This window comes from Paralichthys olivaceus, chromosome 3, assembly GCF_024713975.1.
Source record: "Paralichthys olivaceus isolate ysfri-2021 chromosome 3, ASM2471397v2, whole genome shotgun sequence".
NCBI lineage: Eukaryota > Metazoa > Chordata > Actinopteri > Pleuronectiformes > Paralichthyidae > Paralichthys > Paralichthys olivaceus.
Window position 1 is genome coordinate 7,142,944 of NC_091095.1, and position 17,665 is coordinate 7,160,608.

The 17,665-nt window shown below is 40.7% G+C and overlaps 1 protein-coding gene across 1 annotated transcript; it reads left to right on the forward strand.

Moving 5' to 3' along the window:
• Nucleotides 1-1,241: 1,241 nt before the first annotated feature.
• Nucleotides 1,242-17,385, forward strand: LOC109636600 (occludin). The gene is made up of 9 exons (XM_020098373.2): nucleotides 1,242-1,535; nucleotides 6,016-6,614; nucleotides 6,864-7,055; nucleotides 7,570-7,737; nucleotides 11,749-11,909; nucleotides 14,225-14,443; nucleotides 15,083-15,254; nucleotides 15,550-15,591; nucleotides 15,917-17,385. Exons 2-9 carry the CDS (start codon nucleotides 6,036-6,038, stop codon nucleotides 16,016-16,018), a joined length of 1,635 nt encoding a protein of 544 aa, XP_019953932.2. The 5' UTR covers nucleotides 1,242-1,535; nucleotides 6,016-6,035; the 3' UTR covers nucleotides 16,019-17,385.
• The last annotated feature ends 280 nt before the right edge of the window (nucleotides 17,386-17,665 follow it).

Here is a 17,665-nt window from a genome sequence, read left to right on the forward strand (position 1 = left end):
CCATTAATCAAGTTACTTTGCTGCAAATAAAAATAATATTTTCCAGTCATATCATCCTCAGACATAATCAACATATAGAGGCCACTGACGGCAGCTGTGCGGTGAGGTGTGCTCAGTTGTGTTACAGTAAAGGGAAGTTGTCTTCTACAAACTCAGTTCTGCACATGATGGTTACAAAAGGGAAACTCTTTAAATCAGACACCAGTTGAGTAATTTAAGAATTCATATCAGTTTAGTTACTTTAAATTTCAACACATTTCATCCAAACAAATGAAACTAAAGATAAATGTTGAAACTTTTAAGTCACATCTGTCGCAGACATTTATGTCATGTATGCAATTAATTAGTTTTATATGAAATTCACATTTTAGCTTCTTAAACTTCAAACAAACTGATCTTGAGTTTTGGAAGAAGGGCACGTGAACTGATCCCGCCTCTCTAACTTAAAGTTTGGAGCGTAAAACAAGTGATGGTGCCTCCCTGTGGAGAGGAGGAGATATTTAGACAGACAGATAAATCGCTAGCTAGCCTATGCTCCATGCTAAGTTTTTTTGAACTTGAAATACATGTTTATATACCAGTCAACATTTACATATTTGTAAAAGAACCACTGACTCACTAAGGGCTTTTATTTTGTAGTAACATTTGATTGACAGCCTACTTTCCCTGTTGAATATTCTAAACTCAGCAAAGATTCTTGGAGATGAACAACAAGAAGAACGTTTTACTGTGATTCAGCTTCTCTGGGTTTAGAACAATGAAAATATGAGACCAGACAGTAAATGAGGAAGTGACTTTCGGAGGGAATCTACCAAGAGGAAGAGAGTCAGGCCTCAAGGCCTCACCTGAAGGTAAGTCGCTTAAAAAACAGTCAGGGGTCCTACTACTGTAATGTTGGAGGGGTCTTACTACTCTAATGTTGGAGGGGTCCTACTACTCTAATGTTGGAGGGTCAGGGGTCCTACCACTTGGAGGGGTAGGGGGTCTCACTACACTAATGTTGGAGGGGTCCTACCACTCTAATGTTGGAGGGGTCCTACCACTCTAATGTTGGAGGGGTCTCACTACACTAATGTTGGAGGGGTCCTACCACTCTAATGTTGGAGGGGTCTTACTACTCTAATGTTGGAGGGGTCTTACTACACTAATGTTGGAGGGTCAGGGGTCTTACTACACTAATGTTGGAGGGTTGACCGTGTAAAGGGCGACCCCCGGCGGCGGCAGCGCGGCAGTGTGGAGGTGTTGTCCACCGGGGCCTCATCACCGCGGACAGGCGGGACAAAGCACTCGTCCGGAGCGGAAACCGTCGAGTGTGTGTTCGGAGCTTCGAGCGGAGACTCGGCTCCTCTGGTTCTCTCCTCTGGTTCTCTCCTCTGGTTCTCTCCGCTGGTTCTAAACAGAGTTCACCTCCATCTTTATTCTCCAACGGTTTTTTTTTAACTCTTCTCTTACGGACTTTTCTTTTTCCTCCGCGCAGCGACACTTTTCACGGGAAACAGGGACGAGCCGCAGTTTGAGTTTTGGATTCTTCTCAGGTAACACGAGACTTTAAGATGTTTCAGTAACTGTAAAGTCTTTTCATGTGAATTATTAAAGTCAGTGTCAGCAGCCTCACACTGAGGCTTTAATAACGGTCCGTCTCTAAGTTCACTAACAGGTGGATCTCGCGTTATTTCCCAATTGTTTCCCGATTTAATCTTACGGAGAGCAACGAGACAATCTTTAGAATCGAACAGTAATCGTCTTTTTTTTTTATCAGTGTAGCATATGATGCATCCCAGTTTCAAATTCCTAATAATGCAGCATAGATACGTTTAAATCAGATTTGAACCTGCGATCATCAACAAAGAAAAGAGAAGTTAACCCCACAGTCCAATTAAAAACACATGTTCAACATTCCCCACCTGTAATCTGCTCAGGTGTCTGGTTTGATGATGGTGTTGAAGGTAAACAAAGCGAAATCATTTCAAGTCACAATTAAGTGAAGAACAGCAGGAGTCGAGCCAAAGTGCTCCACAAGGGAAAGGGAACTCAAGCTCAGGTTAAAAGACGATGTTAGAAATGTTAGAAATACAATTTATAGATGTTCAGAAGATGAGTTTAAAACATAACATAGAAATAACTACTCTTCATCCATTAGTGTTGTTACCACTTTATATTGTATCTGTAAATGACCAGGATACATGAATGTCTCTAAAGTGCAGTTCTGTGTTTTAGCTGCTGTAAGGACTGATTCATTACACTCAGGTGTCAGTTTATTAGGAACACCCAGCCACCTCTTATACAGCAGCCCTGCAGTAAATCCAACACCCTCATGAAGGTTATAATGTTCAGCTGGCATTAGGTGGATGCAAATACTAAGGCTGCTTGATGATTTTCTGGATGAATTGTTTTATTTTAATGTTCACAATGTCTTAGTTCCATTAACAGTCCAAAACACACAGATGTGATCACTGTTGTAGGAGAGAAACAAAACCAGCAGCTTGAACAACTGAGAAGTTGGAACAGTGTTTGTTTGTTTACTTCAAGAAAATGGGCAAAAAATATGTAACATTTAATGCAGATTAATATTCTGTCGATTGACTAATTGATTAGTTGACTAATTGCTTCAGCTCTGCAAACTGTTAAAATGCATTTCAATACAAGTCAACAGCTGCACACAGCGACGTCTACAAAACAACCACAACACTTGTTTTAAACGTTTTCTGTTTCTGTGATAGTGAGTTGAGCTTTAGTTTTGTGTGATTGCATTTCACACCAACCTTTGTGTTTTATCTACAGGATTTAATGAGTTTAGTTTTTTAAGATTCATTTTTTTGTCTGTCTTGCTTTTTTTGGGGGGGGGGGCAGGAAGTCTTGGCTGACTCCTGTGTGTATGCCAGTGGGTCCAGTCAACATGGGGCAGGGGCCTAATTGTTTTTGACAGATGTGAGACATGTGACTGGAATTCCTTCATCGGCAGCCGATGATAGAGTCTCTGTGTTGTAGTTGAGCTGAGGCTGTGGCTGGTGGGTGTCTGACCTGACCTGTGACTGTCGTCCTCTCAACTCTGTGCCCAGCTTCAAAAACAGATTTGTGAGCCAGTTTTTAGACAAATACCACTGTACTACTGCCACTACTACTTCTACTACTACTACTACTACTACTATAACCACTTCTACTATTACTGCTCCTGCTGTTCTTACTGTTACGCATACTTTTGCTAATATTATTCAGCAGTCACTTTGAGTAATTATACACTAGGTTTCCCCCCCAATTAGCAAATATCCCCAATAATTCACAAGTACATTGTTCTTGTCCAGGTGATGATTTTCATTGTTATTCTGTTTATCCATACAATATTTGAAAAAGTTGAAACTGCTCATCTAACTTCCAAACACCCCAGTTTAATATCATCAGATCTCTTGTTTTGTGTAATTAATATTTCCAAAGCCAAACATATTCAGTTTCTAGTAATGTTACAACAATAAGAAGCAAGAAAACCCAGAATTCCTGAAGCTATAATATCACATGTCTCCACTTTTGCCTGATAAGTGTTTATAACAGTGTTGCAGCTCCTGCTGGTTTAAAACTGATTTCTGAGGACCTGAACAAGAGCCAGGATTGGGTTTGAAATATTTTAGATTTCCCAATGTAATAAAGTGGAAATTTACTGAAGGGAGTGTTTTACAGTGTTGTGAGGTCTTGGAAAGTAGATCCTTCTCTTCCTCACTGGAACTACTTTGCCTGGAAAGACCTTGAACCTCAGATTGTTTCCTGCCAGTCAGCGATATAATAACACTGCAGTAGTAAATAAGACCCAGTGTGTTGCGGGACCTTCTGCTGATCAACAGTAAAGGACACCTGACACCCATCCACCTGTCCTCCCCTCTCTCCGTCTCTCCCCCGTCTCCCTCCACTCTGCAGCAGCACAGAGGAGCTCTTGTTTGATCCTCCCTGGACAGTGCCCCAATTTTCCTTCTTCTTTTTTTCTACTCTTACTCCATGGCAACACTGTTCCCGTGACGAGCAGCCTTGACTTTTGCCCCTCCTGCTCCCAAAACAAAGGCAAGAAGTTATGGAGGGATGGAGAGATGGAGGGAGGGGGTTTGTGAAGGGGATGAAGGATATGGAGGAATGAGGGGAGGGAATAATGGGAAGGTGTCTAGGATGGAGGCTCTGAGGCGAGACCTCTGCTGCTGTATGTGCCAGACCCCCATAAAGAGAGAGGAGTTATTACCCAGGACTGTAGACTTGTGGGCAGTGCCAGAGACTTTCTCTGTCTTCATGTCTGAGCCTCTCAATGGTTGGGCATCTCCACCATTACCTCCCTCACAAGTCTCACAGAGCTGAAAGATGCAGAGGACAGAAAGAAGTGGCTTTGTTTAAAAAAAGACCTGTGGTGCCAGTGGTGGACAGACAGTAGAAGAGGAACTTTCGCAATGTAATTCATGAATTGACTAGACAGGAACTCAGTAGAGAGCATACCTCAGTGCTGTCAGCATACCAAGGCCCAATGGTCCACTTAAAATCAATCAAGCTGCACCAGCTTTCACAGATTCATAGATATCAGTCTCATCAAGATCCTTGAATGAATCCCTGGAAAATCAGGGAAAATTGATCTCACAATATTAAAGAAATCTAACGGCTTCTTCCCTGACAAACAAACCAACCATGCAACAAACAAACAGTCAGGGGTGAAAACACAACGTCCTTGCTCTATGTAACTACAGCTGGAGTTAGAAAAGAAGAATCTAGGGCTGCAACACTTGTTTTTTAATTTAAGCTGTCAAATTTCTCTATTAGTCATTTTGTTATTGACATTTCAATGATTCATTTTGTCCAGTCCACTATATTGAATAATAATAATATCTATATTTATATAAAACTTCTCAAAACAAAGTTACAGTGTTTCACAAATTACAAAATCCATAAAAACAAGTCATAAAAGAAAAAAATCTACAAATGTTAAGCAGAATCACTGATTACAATATTAATAACAAGAATTAGGTCAAATCAGTTCATGTTGCAGATTAAAAAAAAAGCAGCAAATGATTATTTTTTAGAAGCTTTAACTTTCGAATGTCTCAGTCAACACACTAATCGATGAATCGACTGTTCATTGCACTCTTTTCCACAGTTTTCTGACAAGTTATAGACCAAAAAATGAATAAACGATAGATTAATTATTAAAGCAATGCTTAAAGTAATGCCTGTGAATCAAGGATTCCCTGTTGTGTGGTGTATGAGCAGAGCAAGCACAGTGCTCTCACCATTGTGTTCCTATCAGGCTGAGATTACAGTAAGAAAACAAGGTAAAAGAGGCATTTAGTTCTCATTGTTTTTCCTCCACAGTAACTTTTCCCTGTTGTTTTCACTGCAACATGTAGGCAGCCCACTCCCTGTAGAGCTCTGTGTAGAAGAATGGGCATTGTTGTTAAGTTGTATCCACTGTGACCTCGGACATTTCTCTATAAGATATCTGACAGAAAGAAAACAAAATGTGTAGCAGGAGCGAGGGATTGGAAGTGTTCAAAGTCTGGCTGGACATCGTGGAGGCTGGAGAGAGAGAGAGAGAGAGAGGGAGAGACTCCTAGAGCCTGTGAAGAGGCAAAAAATGAAAGTATTGTTGTTTGGCAGCGCTCTCCGTCCTGGTACGGACATCCCCACAGTCATTCTGATTTGTCTGGTTCAGAGACCTCAATGCTAAGGTCATTCCTCTAATTCTTTTATTTACTGTTAAGCAGGTATCCGTGAGAAATCTAATTTACTTTACCTGACAGAAAGAGAAAATTGCACAAACAGCCTTAACCTCATAAATCACACTCCCCTGGAAATGGTAAAACATTTACACAGTTCTGTTACTGAGCCTCGTTACTAAAGACGGTCACGCCTAACTCTCCCGTATCTCTCTACGTAACATTATTGCTCATATCAGGGCTGCTGAAAGGCAGGCAGCTCTCCGCAGCTTCGTGCAGTGCACCTCTCTCCTGCTTGTCCACAAACCCTTCTTGTTTTGGTTGTTTCTTGTTACAGTTCCTGGGATCATTGGAGAGATGTTCGACAAGCAGCACTACGGGAGTCCGCCTGTTTACAGTCCTCCCTTCACCCCTCCATCCAACAACGGCTTTGGCCCAGCAGCCAGCTTCCATGGCCCTCAGAGCGAGTACAATGCGTACCCACCTCCACCAGGATCGTACTACATCGAGGACAAACCGCAGCACTTCTACAAATGGGTGTCGCCTCCCGGCATCATCAAGGCCATGATGGCTACGGTGATTGTGCTGTGTGTGGCCATATTTGCCTGCGTGGCTTCCACTCTCATGTGGGACATGCAGTATGGATATGGTATGGGAATGGGTTATGGTTCTGGGATGGGCTACGGCAGCGGATACGGCGGGGGCAGCTACGGTTCAGGATATGGAGGATATGGAGGTTACGGAAGCTACGGCAACCACCAAGGTTCTTACATCTCGCCTTATTCGGCCAAAGCCGCCATGATCGCCTTGGCAGCCATTAACTTCATTGGAGCACTGGCGTTCTTCATTGCCAGCTTCTCTAAATCCAACATAGTCCGCAGCAGGAAGTTCTTTCTGGCCCTCCTGATAACCAGCATCATCATGGCTGTTCTGCAGGTGAGCCACATTCAGTTGGAACAGTTTGTCAACTTAGTTTAATGATGACCTCAGATGTTTCCAGTTGATTCCATCTGATTAAAGTATTTATTACAGATCAAATGTAAAACATGAGTTAATAACATTTGTTAGTCCAAAATAAAGCTCTTTGTATTTACAGTAGGTTCACTTGTTTGATATAATGATATCATCTAATTTTTCATATTTAGAAATATAAATATGACTGTAACTGTACTGTCTCTTCCTCAGGGCATCATAAACATTGTCTACATCGTCGGAGTGAACCCCATGGCCCAGGGCTCCACCAGTATGATGTACAATCCAATGCTCATGATGTGCCAGAACCTGTACCAGAGCGGCTACTCACAGATGGGAGGAGTTGGAGGTTTCCCCATTTACAACCAGTACCTCTACCACTACTGCTTCGTGGACCCACAGGAGGTTTGTAGTTTTATGGATTTAGGATTAATCCAATACCCAGAACAATGTCATCTACATGGAGGAGTCCAACACTGACCTTATTTGATGTTGATAACATTATTTTCAATTAATTGTGCTCCAGTTGGTTATGTTTATGTTAAATGAGCCTTTATTTGCATATAACATGACCTAAATTATTTCATGTTCGGTCTTTTTCTTTTTGTTTGTATAATGTAACTCATTGGAGTAAACATGTGTAGGATTAGCTTTTGTTAGATGAATAATGAGTATTCAGTTGGTGGACAAGGTGTATTACAACCTCCTGTATTAGTAGTTGTGCACTAATTGTATCTGTCCTGAACCATTTGTTATATTTCTAGTACATTCAGAACACAAGTGGGATGTATGTTTCCCCCACTGACATCATGTGCGTTTGTGTACCTCCTGTACCAGGATAAAGCAGCTTTATCTCTGAGCTTATCTGCTTGAGAACTTTACAAATTTCATTCCAACGTTTTTTATTTTTTATTTTTAGGGAGTTGCCATGGTGTGTGGATTCCTGGTCGTAATCGCTTTGGGTGTTGCAGCTTTCTTTGCACACAAAACCAGGGGAAAGATCTGGCGCTACGGTAAACCAAACATCTACTGGGAGGAGCCTCTGGTCGGAGGGAAGGGCTCGGAGGGCAGAGATGTGGAGGAATGGGTAAGAGAGAACAAAATGATGGCCACTGTTAAATAAGACTGGGTTTATATGGGATTTACAGAGAAAAATCACATTTGCACGCACCACTTGAGGTCGAATAAACCGGGGCACAGAGGGTTTAAATCCAGCCTAAGGAAGTTTGATTGATTATAATGTCCTCGGACAGATTTGATTAGATGATGAAATGATCGACTGCAGTGTTTTTTTGTTCTTTTTGTGCACTGAAGATTCAGCCGTCTGTGACAAAATTCCGTGACAGTTTTCAAAATAGTTGCTTGGCATTTTTTATGGTGTGAAGAAGGTGAGTAGGTAGGTCATCAGTGAGTCACTTGAGTCATCAGTTGTAACGACAGGTTAGGTGATTGTGGTGATACAGATGTAGTAAATAGCCTAGCTGAGACCTGCACATTGCCATGATTGGTTTGTCTCATGGAATGCTATTTTTAAGATAAACCTACGCTCTACATTCAGATAGACTTTGAGATGTTTTGCAATAGTTTTACATCTCTCATATGTTTTCATCGACCATCTTTATGAGCTCAAAGTCCAATAAGTGTGTCATATATATATTGATCCTTATCATTTTATGGGATCCACCAGGGAAATAGTCGAACTGTCGTCGGAGCGTTTCCTCTGACTGAGTCACTTTGTTCAGGGTCAGGGCTGATAGCAGTCGGGGGTTGTTTGCTCATGGCCTACCTCCTGGTTTCACTCTGAGTAATCATTAACCACCTGAGAAGATATTAAGCACGCAGGTGGTTTCTAGAGAGGCTGCCTTTGGGTTTTCAAATGTCAACAACACTCCTGTCATATCAGGCTGTTACCTGAGATACAGGCTGTTTATTGAACTCTCTTTAAATGATGCCAGTTTTATACGTTGAGTGATAATACGTTGACATCAAAAACTTAGGTTTAACATTTAACTGATGTCATAAACAGCAAGAGATAATTAAGTTAGAAACTCAAGTTAATCTGTATCTATATAAAAATAGTTCTGAAGAGTTTGTATCTTTAAAAATGGATCATCAGTCTGAAGAGTATTTCTTTTTGTTGTGTTCATGCACATAGTCACACTTATCATTAATTCTAATTCTAACTGAAAAAAAGAGGCACCAAACAGACATGGTGTTATTTGGATTATATAGAGCTGTTTGTTTTTGTGTGGCTGTCGTCGTCTGGAACATGGCATCATGCACACAGAGGTGTACAGGCAGGGCAGAGTAGACGAGACAAGCCCAGAGTGAATCCTATGACTCGCTCTAGTGTCGTCTAATAATGGAGCCATGCTCCCTGGTGTCATCACACTTATTGTGTTACACTGCAGTAATTAACTCTACGCCTAGAAGCTCAGCACTTATAACGTAAATACAGCCGAAAAAAAATATGTTCAGGATTTAAAGGTTCAGGAAAAGATGGCTGTCATTGCAGATAGATAAACAATAGAAAAATAAAGGTTTTCATGTCAGCAAACATTAACAAGCTTTAAAAAGCTCACATCAGCTGATATTTCTGCCCTGGTTGTAGTGTGTACTATATACACTGTATGTAGTGCAGGTTGTGAAACATGTATAACTTTACTGCCTATAGGCGTGAATCTCTACAAAAGCAGGTTAGTGTGTCATTATTATATCATCATGTTAACCATAGGGCCGACATACGTGTAATATCCTTGGAACAAACAATGCTCTGAGTGGAAGGGTTGCCACCTTGCTGGGGTTATTTTTTCCATCTTCCACCTGAGTCTGTGCCACAGAATGAGTCATGGTGTTGGTTTGGCCTGTGACAGTCTCAGGCAGTGGTCGGTTTGAGATTTGACCCGTCTCTGAGCTCGGGGAGGCCTGGCTCGCTCTGATGACCTCACACACTGGCCTTATTCAGTTCACCCATGACGGGGGTTGGGGTGGTGGTGGGGTGCATTGTGTCTGCTGCATGAGGTCATCAGAGTCGGGTTCTGCAGTGCGCTGGAAACTCTGAAGTGCTGCACACATGTAAAAGCATCCTGGATTCTTTTCATAGACATTAATGTCTCTGGTTTGATTCTTGTGTTTGTTTTATGATACTTTGAAAAGGTATTGTCATACTTACAGTTATTCCATTATCATAGAGTACTTCCAGTTGTTTTTAGGAAAATATACAATAATGATTTTTATTTGTCTGACCAATAGTGCAATTGTATTTTAAACAACAATCTGACTACTGACCTGATACTGAATACAGTAATACTTAGATTATGGTGTTTACATGAGATGCTTATAGAATATAAACAGGCATGGAGCACATTCCTGTTTACCTGGTAAAGAGCATAGTGTTATTATGAAAACTACCTCATGCATCAAGCAATCATAACTGCTGTGTCGATGTCACAAAATGCTGTAAAAACTCCAATAGGATGTTAGAATATGAAACACGTACACGTCTATATAATGTGACTAACAACGGAATACTCCACTTCTTAATTCAATTATTGCTTATTGTGAGCTCGACCTTATTTGGGTTAAGGTAATCAGCATAGTCTTATTCAGACTATTGTCTTAATATTGGAATATTTGTGTCCATATAAACAAGTTTATTTCATTTCAATGTCTTAACTTCAGCAGGTTCAGGACTCTAACACGTTACCTCTGTGCCTAATACTCAGCAGCTGCTGTGCCGCACACTCAGAGGGCATTTTTGGGATTCTTACATGAACTGAGATAAATGAGGTTCTCCCGCAGCCAAACACTCCACCTACAGCGAATATTGTTTTTCAGAGGGATAGGCTGACGTTCTGATCTGCTCCTGCATCGTGAGGAATTTAGGAGAGTCTCAGTAAAGCATCATCGAAGAAAGCAGAAGAAATTATGTTTTGTCTTGGTGCGTCGTTGTCAAGCAATAAACTCTCACCTCTTACTAGTGCCCAAGAGAAACGTTTCAGTCTGTGGCCATGTGGCTTGAGCTGGATACTGATTAAGAGAAGTTACAGCAAATATCCATGCGTCCCTGTGCAAGGACAGTAGAGGTCAGATCTCCAGAGGAAAATAATCCTGCACTTTACTCCTGCACAGATTTGATGATTGATGTTTTGATGTTTTTTTGAAGAAATCACATTAAAAAAATAAAAAAATTGCATTTCATGTGCAAAGGCAGATATATTTCACCAAGAAGAGCCTCCAACTTCAAACTTTCTGCTAATATTAAACCAGTCAGCCTTCCAGGTTGCAGAGAAACAATTCAGTTTAGACTCTCCTGCTTTGTTCAGAGGTTTTGGTAAAGGAAGCTAATGATTGATAAATTTACTGCAGGAAAACAGTGACCACCCCTAACGCCTTCATTGTGAGGAATTCCCTTGTGTGGGCCGTCTGACCTCACAGGAAGGGGTTTAGGCAAAAGTATTTATCTGACGGACACCGTTTCCTTTTTGTTTGAAGGAAGAAAGGAGGAGCTCATCCGTTGCAGGTGTCCATGAAGACGTAGCATAACAAAAAGAAGTGAAAGCAAAACTCTAATCATTCTTCATCATCTTCTCTGTGTACATTATATCTTGAGGATTCATTATTTTAGGTTAGAAGGCTGTCAGAAACAGATTAAAAAAACTAAATGAAACTCTGTATATAGGAAAACATCAATGATATTTTATGATATTCTTGAAGATTTTGGTTTATTTGTGGTTCATGTATGTGCATTTTTCAGTTAGCCTTTAGTCGTCCTTTGTTTTCGTTCTCATGACCTTTTCGTGCTCTGTGAATCAAGCAGATAAGCCACATTTCAACGAGGAGTTGAACCACGCTCCAATTATATGCCTCACAGCTCTCTCCAACTTTAAGAACTAATTACCAAACTTCCATCCCAGTCGTAGAGACACTTTCTCCTTACCCCCTCAAGTTTACAACCAGGGAAATGAAGGAGATTCTAAAACAGGATGTCAGTCAGAAAACGAGCCTGTGGTGTGTGTCCTGTCTCCTTGGGAGTGTTTTCGATTGTTTGTTTGTGTTTACTGAGTCTGTTCCTCCTGTTTTTTCCTTCTTGCTGTAGGTGAACAATGTGGAGGAAAGCCGCAGTGTTCAAGACGCTCCAACCCTGCTGGTGTCTGAGAAGGGAGGCGGGCCGCTCAACGCCTCGGCCAACAGTGTCATCTCATACCCGCCGGCCAAGGCAGACAGCAGCTCCTACAATGGGGACACCTACGACAACCAGTGGGTGACACTGTCTTCTCAGCTCCTTTCTTTTTTACACATTTTCACTAGGTTTAGAACAAATCTTTCTCAAAGGTTATTCTCTTTTCCAGTTAAAGAAAAAACGCATCTCTAAATTCCTGTCAAATATATCTATCTAATAATTCCAGAAATCTCTGTCTGTCTGTATGTGGCTCTCTAATCCATCTATCACCGTCACACAACATGTGTGTTGAATTTGGTGTGATTTGGACACACAATATATTAATAAACCTTAAATAAAAAGACCACCAGCACTCTGTGGCAGCAGCCGCTGGAACTCATCAACGTAAGTGAAGATGTCGATCATGACAAAAGCGTGTTTGTGACAACGTTAAACGACACCTGATACTCCAGTTCATCGGTTCTGTGTGCGGAGTCAAACTTTGAATAAACAGGTGAACAGCTCTTTGTGCAGCAGCAGTGGTGGAGCTCCAGGGTTCTGTGGTTCTGTGATCTGAGCCCAGCAGCAGGTCTTTACTTGCCTTAATTACTGCAGGTCACTTACAGCTTCAGAAAGAAAGCTGCATCACCACAGGACAAGAAAACAGCCCATTCCACACAGGCAGGTTTAGAACAGGGACTGCACTAGTTTCCATTACCTCATAGAAAGTGGGTCATATATAAATAAATAATTCTTGGAAGATATATATATAAAGTGGAATTAACCAGTTGTGCAAATAACATTTGGTTTTATAAATCTATTATATGCGGCCCCAAGTACAAGATAACCCAACAAAAATATTCTCTCAGACAGAATAAAGGATTATAATAAACAAATTCTCCAAAACTATTTATTTGAGTTATTTGAGGTATAGACAAGAGACAACAGAACAGTTGACACAAGTATGGAGGATTAGAACCTTTACAACTTTTACTGTTAATTTACTCCATTTTCGAACATTACATTTCTATTTGTGTGAGTTCACTGTAAAGCTCCGTAAGACACCCACACACATGCAATATTTAATCACTGCTCTGTTTGAAAGCTCATGAAACATATTGTCCTGCCCACAAAAAGTGAGCTGTGTGTGACCTTTGAGCCTGTGTTGGATTAATTTGTCCATGTTTTGTTTTTTTATCATGTTCATTGAATTCTCTCAGGAGGAGAAAAAGCAACATGTTGAACTGATGTATTAACTTTCCTTCAAAGCTAGAAAGGATTTGTGGAGCACCTTATTGCTGTTGTCCTCAATATTTCAGCATGTGTGTAGTACACTGCTCTTGCTCTTTTGAAAAACAAAATCATCTCATGTCAGGAGCACAGTCAGAGAGACCATTGAACTGCTCATACAGTAAAGATAGAGAAGAATATTATTAATTTGATGATTTCCTCTTTCACAAAGTAAACAGAGCTGTCGTTTCTCATAAGCTGAAGAATGTTAGCCTGAAGACTTTTTCTAAAAACTTGTAATATCTGCTCCACTGGATTTGGAATCCTCCATAAATCCCTACAAATCTACAAAAATGAGCGCGTCTCCCCTGTTGTTATTAAAGAGCTGTACCTGCTTCCTGGTCCGAACCCTCCATATGGCACAGAGTCAAATTGTCGGGTGTGAGCAACACAATCATTAGTGGTTCAAAGTGTCTACCTTCCTCCATATGGTCTCTGTCTGGGCCATATCAGTAAATTATTGTTTTGTTGAGTCACTGTCTCATTTTATCCCAGTCCTGTACTTCCTCTTGTTATTTGGGTCATCATGTTCTTGAAGGGTTTTTTTGTTTAAATGTTAAAATCTAGCTTAATTTATTTTCAACTGTATCATACTTCATTAAAATAACTGCTACCGAAATTGAAGTAATAAAATTGGATGGTTCTAGAACATATTTAATGTTCAGACATGACAGTAGTTTCACTTCTCATTGAGATCTCTGCTAGATAGTGAAACATGTATTTCCAAAAATGTTGAACTATTCCTTCAAGACCCTTAAAGTATTTTACATGTGGATGCATAAGTAAGCAACAATCAAAGTTGAATTAAAATGTAAAAAAAAAAAGAATTATTATTATTATTGACGTTGCTGTCGTTGTTATAATCAGCTTGTCAGGACTCTGTAGAAGTGACTTTATTGTATTTGACAGTGCTGCCATCATGGATGTGAAATGTCTCATCTGTCGCCAGTTTTTGATTCAAATCAATCTCTACTTTGAAATGACCAAAACTGTGTCTATCCATTCTGTGTTCATCTCCTGCGTATCAAAAGTTTTTCACTGCCTTGTTGTTCATCATCATCTCTTAAAGTGGTGCCAGTCCAGTGTTTAATCATTTTATTGTGTGTTTGTTGCTTCCCTGCAGGTACTCGGATAAGACCACAAGCCGACCCTCAGAGGTGCTCTCCCACGGTGGAGGGAACAGCTCCAGCCCTTCAGAGGAGATGAGCGGAGGCCGCAAACCCTCAGCCAACCGGGGCAAGAGACGCAGACGTAACCCGGAGCTGGACGAGTCTCAGTACGAGACGGAGTACACAACAGGAGGAGAGACGGGCAATGAGCTTGATGAGGAAGAGTGGGAGAGGTGAGAGCTGAACACCACTGCACGGCTCTATCTCTGGATTACAGATGGAAATGTTGTTTAAAAAAAATAAAATGTCGATTACAGTCAAATACTGTGGATCCCTCAGGACCAGACCTCAATTCACTGATCTGAATGAAAATGAAAGCTCGGAAAATCAAGCTCTTGTGAGAGGGACTTGATTTAAAATGAAAGAGCAGCTGGAATATCTTTTGGTCTGAAACATGCAAGAACGGAACAGTCAAATAAACAGATGCTTAAACAACAAAGGGCGGAAAAGTCTACAGTCTGTGTATTCCTTACTCTGTCGGGGAGAGTGGTTAATCCTCTCAAGCATGCAAGTTCACATGGACTGTGCAGAAGGATAATGAGAGAATTGGGCCAAAGGTACGACACATGAGAGTTAATGTAGTTTATGAGGAAGTATTCTTATTTGTTCACAACGTTATTGAAAGCAGCACTTACAGTAACAACTCCTTGACCTCTGAAGCGTGTCATTGTGGCTCAGCAGTAAACTTGATAACCTCACTGAAAGTTCCAGTGACTGATAAGAGTTTATCTCTGACGCTAAGTCCTGTTTTTCTTTCTCTCTTCACCCAAATCTGCCTGTTTTTTGTCTCCCTCCTGTTCCTCCTCCTGCAGCATGTACCCGGTGATAACATCTGATGTGCAGCGTCATGACTACAAGAGAGAGTTTGATTCCGACCTTAGAGAGTACAAGCGCCTCTGTGCTGAGATGGACGACATCAATGATCAGTTGAACAAACTCAGCCGGCAGTTGGACGCACTGGATGACACCTCGGCCAAATACCAGGTCAGATATGCTCAGCACTCGCATCCAGAAGTCACGAGACAGACAGGGATTCATTTTCACAGTTTCATTAGGTTTCTACAAAGAAAACTCCAGTCAAACCCCTTCACCTTCCCCGTTACAGTGTCCTGAGCACGTAGCTGAGTTTACGATGTTGCTGGTGAATCGCAGTCCAATGTGTCTCCCATAAATCCTGAATCATCAAGATCTTTAGTTCACAAAAACATCCGTCAACATTCAGTTTGTAATTTATGGGAGACGTGATGATAACAAAGGTTTTTTCCTGATTTTTCCTCAGGCTGTAGCGGAGGAATATAATCAGCTTAAGGATCTGAAGCAGGTGAGGAAAGATCTCTGATGATGACATTTAATAAAGTTATCTTAATAAAGACTTAAAAAAACATATTGCTTTGTGTTCTCTTCAACTGTTGTATTATACAGTCTATCACAGAGCTTTATTACATTTTTTGTAATTGTGCAAAAACACAGTTCAGGACAACATATAGATACAGTGCAGATCATTTACACAGTAGAGGACGACCTGAGTTTAATCACTGTCTTTTAAGTTATTATTGAATAACTACTTGTGTTGTTGACAATGACTACACACGTATAGACTGTGCTGTAGGGTTAAGTAACTCATCTGTGCTCTCTCTGCTCCGCAGACACCAGACTACCGTTCTAGGAAGAAGGAGTGTCGCAGGCTAAGATACAAACTGTTCCACATCAAACGCATGGTGAAGAACTACGACAAGAACCACTCATGAATCCACTGAGTCCTGACTCAGCTCTGTGGTCGACACAGACACACACTCACAGACATGGGCCAAGATACACTCCAAAACACTGCAAAGACCCTGGGACACGCTGAGACCAAAGTTACCTTCACAGCACACACTGGATACAGAGGGACACATTTTAACACACTCACAGGGAACATAATAATAATGATCGACGCTTGTGTTCATTATGTCTGATCAGAAATGTATCAGTAACTACTTCTCGGGAAGAAAACGGAAACAGGACCGTCAGTTGTAGCCACTGCCGCAGCAAACACTGCCATTTTTAAAAGGTCCAGCTCATTGTTTGCAGAGTGCATTCACACGAGGGGTTGTTTGAAAGTCGCCTCACCTTCAGTCACCTGTGATAACACTGTGGTTGGGTTTCTGTGGCTGTTTGCTCTCCAGATTGGAAACTTTTCTTTGTTTTATCTCCACAGATAAGAGGTGGTACAGTATTGTAGAGAACGTAGTAATGGGCGCGACAGCTCACGAGGATTGATTGCAAGTAAATACAATTTCTTCCAACCGTATGCTTGACGTTATCTCTGCTCCAAATTAACTTTAGTTAGCTTTCCTCATCTTCTGCGTCAGTGTATTGTGACTAACTTCAGTGTCAGTGCATTTAACTGCTCTCTGCTGGGACCACGAGTATTTCTCTCAACTGAGATATTTATACCGATTGTCATAAAAGCGAGTGAGACCAAAAAAGGGGACAAACTGGCCAATGAGATATGTGTGATGTTGTTGTGTATATATGTTTAATGAATCTTGTTCACACTACGTACCCAGAACAAATTGTGTAGACTGTAACCGTCTGTTAGAGTCAGCAGATTGCTTAGCGTTTGTGATGTTATCTGTACATACTAAAGACCCATAGAGGCTTGTGTTTTTTTAATCAGTTGTCATTCAAAATAAGCTAAAGCTATGCAAAACGGTAAAAAACAATATGCTTTTTATACATTGTTTATCGTGTATGTTCCTCAACAAACATGTCTCACTGTTTCCGACTGTCTGTAAGCCGAGCATATCTTTTCATTTGATTATTTACCAGTGAAAAATCATCATCATTGTCATCAGTGATCTTTTATAATAATCCACTTCATGTGCAAAGTGTTACGATCTGCTGTACATTATGAAATTGTTAAGACACACTTTTGATTTGTCACTCATCTGTATTTTTATGAAGAACATTTTCATCATTTTACAAACCGTTTTGCGAGCCATTTATTTTTGTATGAATTTATTTTCTTTGATGCTATTATAAAATACCATTTTTATGCTTCCATATGGAATGATGTCTAAAAAGTATTGAATTCAGTAAGTAATAAACATTTCTAATTCTCTAAAACTTACATAGGTCTGTATCTTTCTTTAATTCTGGCTCTTGGAGATTTGCAGATGTGTGCATCTGCAGTGAGCTTCCAGCAGGGGGAGTAGGAGTACTAGTTGAACCTTTAAGGTAAGCTGTTACCGCCCTCTTTTGGTCAAAAACATTGACATCATTTTACTAAAGCTGAGAGTCATGCTACAGAGAGCCTGTATTTACTATTTAACTGTATCAGTTGATAGTAAATATAAAACCATCTGTTACTGCCTTTGACCACTTGTGAATAAAAAATTATTTTCACATTT